Raw genomic sequence first — 6,816 nt, 5'->3', positions numbered from 1 at the left:
TTACAGACTGAATGAGACAAACAATTTCACTCGAATCCTTCACACCCAGGAAGTATGAAAATCCTGTGACGGAAGAATTTTTAATGCAGGTTGTACTTTGTGCTTTAAACTATTTAATTCTGATCTTGATTGAGAGGAGTGATTTTTTTTTTTCCTTTGTGTCTTTTATTCTGGTTTTCACTTTAATATGAAAAATAGTAAAATGTCAACAACAAAAAATATACTGTTCCTTTATTTAGCTAAGCTGATGTCCTCATGGGAGTTTTAAAAGACTCCACTTTAATGTGAGACTAAAAGTAATGTAAGCAACTGATGACCACTCAGAGTGGTCTGAAGAACATTCACTCCAAGGTCAAGCCAAAGATGTAATGAATAATTATTGTGGAAAACAGAATGAAAAGCCTAAAGCTGTTTTGTTTTTCTCCCTCCAATAATGCTCTAGTCAAGTTTTGGTTCATTCTTTTTAGCTTCTTTAGATTAAAATGCAGTATAATTAATCAACAAATTGTACCCCAGCAGAAATTATTCAGCACCACATGGCATGATGAATAGTTAAGGCCCTGATAAGATTTCTTAATTAAGAAAATACTTGGTGAGAAACAAATACAACAGCTGCCCACACTGAAGAATATTTCTCAAATGTCTTTGAGTAAAATTCCCCAGGATGATCTACCTGTGGTTGGACAAATTGCTTTCACGGTTTGATGCTTGAGCTTCAGATTAAGCGTCTGATTTAAATCCAGGAAGCATTAACAGCGACACTGTATCACTGGAAATAGTTGGTGCCATAATAACAGGTAATCTGAGTTAACTGACAAAGAACGTTTAAAGTTAAAAGTTTGAGTTCAGGCTGAATTTATTTGAACTGTTATGACAAGACACTTTCCCCCCTCTGACTGCCGTAGTGCAGGCGCTGCACCTCACACCACAAATAATAAAACCTGGCAATAAGGGCTTATTTTCTTATCCAGTCACCTTAATCTGCACTGCACTCCATGCAGTTTCTTTTTGTTTTCTGCTTTGTGGCCGTCACTATCGCTTCCTTTTTCACCTATCTGGTTTAAAAAAAAAACTCCACTTACTGTTGTTTGTTACTATAGAAATGTTCACATAAAGCCAGGAATGCACTCTGACATTAAGTATCACAATTTTATTACAAAAATTAAATTCTTCATCTCTCAGTTTTGCCATGCTTGGAGCATATAACAATACAGTAAAAAACCCAGACCCGGAGAAGATAGTAAAGCAGATTTCAACAATGCTTTCACAGCACTCTGTCATTCATGCTGTTACTATACAGTTACTGTAACATTCCTAATACAGAGTAGTACAAACACCTGCCAAAACACGTCATGTCAGATAACAAACTGTAATTAAATCACGTTTACCAGAAGAACAAGAAACTCAACCCAGCTCAGAGGGGAAAAGAAAAAGAAAAAACAGAAACCAGTAAACATTGAATTTGCAACTGAAAACATACCGAATGTGCTGAATATTTGTACCAGCCCAAGGCACCCAGGCTTCTAGCAATGTTGGCAAGTTAACGACATTCTTACAGAAACACTTGAAGCGAACGATGATTACAAATCGACTTGTACCACAGTTTGACTTTGCAGTGTCCTTCAACGTACCCTCCTCTCCTGGCATTCCTCTTCATCAGTCACAGTGCAAGTTCCGGAGGGGCGGGGCAAAGTGGAGGAGGAGGGAGGGTGGCAGGGAGGCATGGGAGGAAGGGAGGGGTCACGGGGAGCTGTACCGCATCAGACATCACTTTACAGCGCCAAACACTGACAAGAATTGGACGGACAGCGTAATCTCCCACTCTCCTGAAGGAAGGGTGGGGGCGAGAGTGGTTATGTAATTCCTCACTTGGATTGTGAATTGTCCAAACGTAAGGCGCAGATTGCCAGTTGCCAGTCCAAGACGAAATAAGCCAAACGAAAAGCTTAGATGTGCTTTCAACTGAATGTCCAAGAAAGAAAAAGGATAATAGCAATACTTTCTCACTGAGGTTTCCAAGATGAAATAGATTCTTTTTTTTTCCTCAAGATGAAAAGCGTTGTTTTGCAACATGGATACCTAAGAATGGTGGAAATCCCAGATTTAAGCTTACTTATAACTCAGATAGTCTCTAACAAACGTCAAATGAAGACAAGAACGACAAAAGCTCAGAAATACAGATAGGCCTTTCTTCAGCGGTGAGATGCAGTTCAGTTGGCTGAACGGCAAGGCTCGAAGGTCCATTTGGTCGCTCCGCCAAACACTTCAATGTTGCTCTCTGTCCAGGAGAACACATTGCCAGTCGATGCTTTGCTATTGCAGGTTGCCAAGTTATAGATCTCGGTGATAGAAAGTTTCTTATCCCAGATATTTAAGTTTGCCAGCTCACCAACAAAGGCTTGTGTGGCATCAAAGCCTCCTCCCAGCGTGTCCTGTGAAACAAAGGGATGTTAAGCATTTCACTTGGGGGTTTTCACAGGACAGTTGCAAGGTTATCCAGACTAGTTAAGGTTTATAAGATGAAAAAACTCGGGGCTTTAATTTGTACAAGAAACACACTCTTGTTTAAAGTGGGATCCTCTTTATGGAGGACAAAAAGTGCCAGGATCCAAAAAGAAAGAGAGAAAATTGATCAAATGTAATCTTGAAAATAAATAAATGTATGCCTTTAATTTATTATAACTAATGATAGTTTCAGTTTATTTGTTAGTTTGTTTCAGTTTACTTCAGACACTTATGTTAAATTATGCAAATAACGGGCTGAGGGCTTGGCAAGTTTTGCCATATAGTTGATCACTGGCAGGCTCACACACACGAGAAAACTACACTAACATTAATGAATAAAATGGGGGGAAATAAAGTTGAAAAAGGAATTAATTCAAGCTAAAGACAAAATTAAAACAAAAACAATTAAAATAGAAATATCTTTTGTCCCATTTTAGGAATTAAATTATGCCTCCTTTTCTACAAATTCTTGCCATTTTTTATCTTCCATACTCCTGAAAATACTTGATCCAGGTAGAAAGCCAAAACTGCAGCTGGATTTCATTTAAGAATATGATTGCAGTATGGAGGATACATCTTGCTTAGTTTTCTCTGTAAAATAGATCTCAAATTATGCTTCTCTATCAAAATTCATGCCTTGCACACACTGGAAAGCATTAATTGACCACCTCTGCAGTGCCCCCATGGTCTCATTTCATAAATATTGCCACTTTTAATCTTTGTTCAAATTTAATCACATAATTGGTTGAGAATTATTTCCAAACAGGTGTAGGATTAAATGTCTAAAAATTAATATCCACCTGCTCTTGTCCCAGGACCAGCACACCCTCTGGTTTGATGGGGTGGTATGGTGCCAGATTTTCCCCGCTGCCCCGCTTCACTCCGTCCTGGAAGGCCTCCCACATCCCGTCACGGGTGGTCCACGTGATGCAGAGGTGATGCCATTTTCCATCATTGATGAGGAACGGCAGTTTTGCAACCTGGAGCAAAGACATTTCGTAAGTTCCATTGTTCAATATGTCTTCCACACTTTGGTAGGACAGACTCGGCACATCGTGATGCCTTCCTGCTGAATCATTTCCCCCCATATCACATATCTCCTCGTCTTCTATAAAAAGGTTGCTTCTGTTTCAAACAGCACCTATTTTAACTCAGCCTCCTGTTGTGTTACAGAGAAGCTGTCAGGTTACCCTGACTCATCCAAGCAGAAAGTATTGCAGCTTTCCCCAACTGTAAATTACTATTTTGATGTGTTACATACACTTCCTGCAAAGGTGAGAAACGTGTGAATTCACTTTGCTTCCAGGATAATAGCTTTTTCATTACCTTGTCATTGATGAGAATCTCCATGGGGTTGTTCCCCCACTCAATCAGCACCAGTTCATTGGCCTGTCCTGGAACTGCATAGGAGAAGGGGGTGCCCACCCCAGGCGAAGCATTGGACTTGATCCACAGACACACGGTGAAGGAGTACATCTCAGGAAGGCTCTTCTTTGCTTTGGCGTACATATAGTTGGTTCTCAGGGGGAAAGTGATCTGGAACTTATCTGTTGGTCGGGTGTCTTTGCCTGTTGATGAGATTACTGTTAGTTAAAGCACTAGTAGTGAGCATTTTATTCATATGTCTAGAGATAAATTACAGGAAAGCTGAACATCCATACGCCTACATACATTTTGTAAAACTATGGTACATGACAGAGTCTTTAAAAAGCAAAAGAAGCTGAGGGCTGACTAGTTTCATACAATCTTTTCCATCATGGTTCTTTGCACCATTGCGATCCTGTGATATTTTGTGTAAGATGGCTCTGTCTCCTCCCTCTCATTCGGTCTAACATACGCACGCGCGTTTGCACGTGTTGGAATTTGAACCGACCGTGGATATTTGCTCCAAAACGCGCCGGTGCGAGGCGCGCGACGCAAAGTTTCACTAATCCCCTTTGCAGAGGCTCATATACAAGCTGGATCTTCAGATTCTTTGAAAAACAAAAACTCAGCGAAGCAAAAGTGCAAACAGAGCCTGAGATATGCAAAGCAATGCAGCTCCCCTCACCACTCTCTCATATCTGTGCGCAATGTGATGGTTGCGGTAAAAAGGTTTCACATTGCCGCTGCTACCTGTTTGGGGTGGGGAGTTTTCTAAGGGACGTTACGTCCTTGAGCGTGAAACACAATTAAATTACATCTAATCAGCTTTTAAATTGCCGTGGTTCGTTTTACTGCCGTGAAAGCAACACGGGGTCGAGCAGCTTTAAAGTCCCGTGCCCGTTGAAATCCAAACGCACCTTTCTCCAGGTCTGTTATCCGGTGGTGCAGAGAGGTGAGCGTGGACTCCACTCTGTTCCGCTGCTCGGTGTCATTCCTCGGTCCGGATTTGGTCTCCTCTAACGTGTTGACCCGGGACAGAACTTGCTTCTCCATGTCATCTATCTTGTTTTGCAGCAGGTCTTTCAGGCTGTTTGCTTGCACGGTGTTATTCCCCCGGCTGTACTGCTGCATCGGACAGAATGAGACAGAGAGGGGGTTAAAGAAGTGACAGGGAAGACTTCTTTTTCTTTAAAGTCCCTGGAAGCTGTTTACTCTACTCACTGCCAAGCGCAGAGCTTTATCTTAAACGTGCTATTCGCTTGATTTTATAGGCTGCGGAACATTTCACTTTACACGGAGCTTCTCTCCAACAAACAGATAAATATGTTAGAAAACACATGTGGCCCCAAGTACAAGCTGCAGAAAGCCGCAGCAACACACAATCAACGAGTTAAAGAATATTATCCTTTAATCTAATTAACTATGGAGGCTATTTAATTAACTTTTGATCTTGTCGGGAAATCACTCGCTCTGCTTTCCTACCTCTAGATTCTCCAGTCTCTGTTTGAGCGTCTGTAAAGTCTGTCCCAGCTGGGCCAGAGTATCCGTAGTGCCCCGAGATACATCCCCCATCGTGTTCTTCGACCCCGGCCGCCGACCGCCAGGTCCTGCGGCCGCAGGGAGGCTCTGGCTCTCGCAGCGGCTCAACTTGGATGTTAGTTCCCTGATTGTCTCCTTTTGGTTCACAATGGTCTCCTTTTGCTGCAGCACCGTCTCCCGCAGTTGTATGATAGTGCTCTTCAGGTCTTCCGCTGGGCCGCTGTTTTGCATCGTAGCTGTGCACAAGTCCATATCCTTGGGCACTGACGTGCAAATAAACTGCGTCTGTCCGAAGTCTTGCCCGAGGCTCTCCACAACAACCAGGCAGGAAAGTAGAAAAAGTTTCCACGAGAATCCCTCCATGGTTCCAGTCATGCGTCAGGGATTGAGTGTGAGAGAGAGTGGTGTCTCCGAGATTTCAGCACCACGGAGCTGTCCACTGAAGCTGTGAGACTCGCGCTGCTGTGTGCGGCTTATATAGCGGACAAACCAGCGCAGATTCACTGCATCACTGAGGGGAGGCAGCGGGTTCTGCCAAGCCCACAGAGTCCAGCCCCTTATTTAAGGTCGTATTCACTCTGTCCTAACACTTACAGTGGCAGAGAGTGCGTGTACACCACAAAGTGAGATGAGATCGGGGAAGAAGAAGAGGAGGGGATGCAAAACGTTTCACGTGAAGTCTCAATCACTTGTCTTCAGTCTACTGCTAACAAACCTTCAGAATAACGTAACGTTAAATAAAGGGTAAAACCAGTCTCCAGTTTTCTGTCACGGTTGTGATTTGATCTTAAATTAAAATGATTGAAATAACAGAAACATTATTTTCACTATTTTAACCGTTTATTGAATAAAAAAAAGGATGAAGTGATGATATGTAATGTGTAAATATCTCTAACTCTCGAAACCTTGTTCATTAACATTTATAGTTTCTGGGCAGTAAGAATATACATAAACAGGTGACAGTATATTAATTAATAGTAGAAACATAAGATAAGAAACAAAAAAACACAACACTCAGTCAAATAGAATTTCTGATCCGTTTTTAATGCCTTTATTTGAGGTAAAGGAATTTTTTTCTGGAAAGTTAAGCTATTCCACATTTTTGACCAAATATCATTTTTACTTTACTTTAGAGCTTAATAAGATTTTAGTAACAAATTTTGCATTTCATTTACTTATATAACGGAGGATGTTTTTATTGAACAATATATTATTTTCCTTTTAAAGCCTTAAGTTTGATTTTGAGTGATCTCATTTTATTTTAATTATCGCATTCTTTCTTAACTGTGACATCAAAGTTAAAGATTATTGAATTTTGTTAAACTGCAGAGAAATTAAAAGGCTGAGCTGAGCTGTACAAAGGACACGTCTCCACTCACTTCAGCACCCTGTGCACCATACAACTGT

The 6,816-nt window shown here is 41.3% G+C and overlaps 1 protein-coding gene across 1 annotated transcript; it reads right to left on the bottom strand.

Moving 5' to 3' along the window:
- Positions 1-933: 933 nt before the first annotated feature.
- On the bottom strand, positions 934-5,918 carry LOC309707824 (neuronal pentraxin-1-like). Its single transcript, XM_082535376.1, has 5 exons — positions 5,353-5,918; positions 4,788-4,995; positions 3,832-4,073; positions 3,306-3,485; positions 934-2,432 (listed from the first exon to the last, which is right to left on the bottom strand). The coding sequence occupies exons 1-5, from the start codon at positions 5,782-5,784 to the stop codon at positions 2,211-2,213; spliced, it is 1,284 nt and encodes a 427-aa protein (XP_082391502.1). The 5' UTR covers positions 5,785-5,918; the 3' UTR covers positions 934-2,210.
- Positions 5,919-6,816: the final 898 nt, after the last annotated feature.

This window comes from Aulonocara stuartgranti (genome assembly GCF_965226115.1).
Source record: "Aulonocara stuartgranti genome assembly, chromosome: 6".
NCBI lineage: Eukaryota > Metazoa > Chordata > Actinopteri > Cichliformes > Cichlidae > Aulonocara > Aulonocara stuartgranti.
The sequence above is the reverse complement of the archived record's forward strand: the minus strand, read 5'-3'. Positions and strand labels throughout refer to the sequence as shown.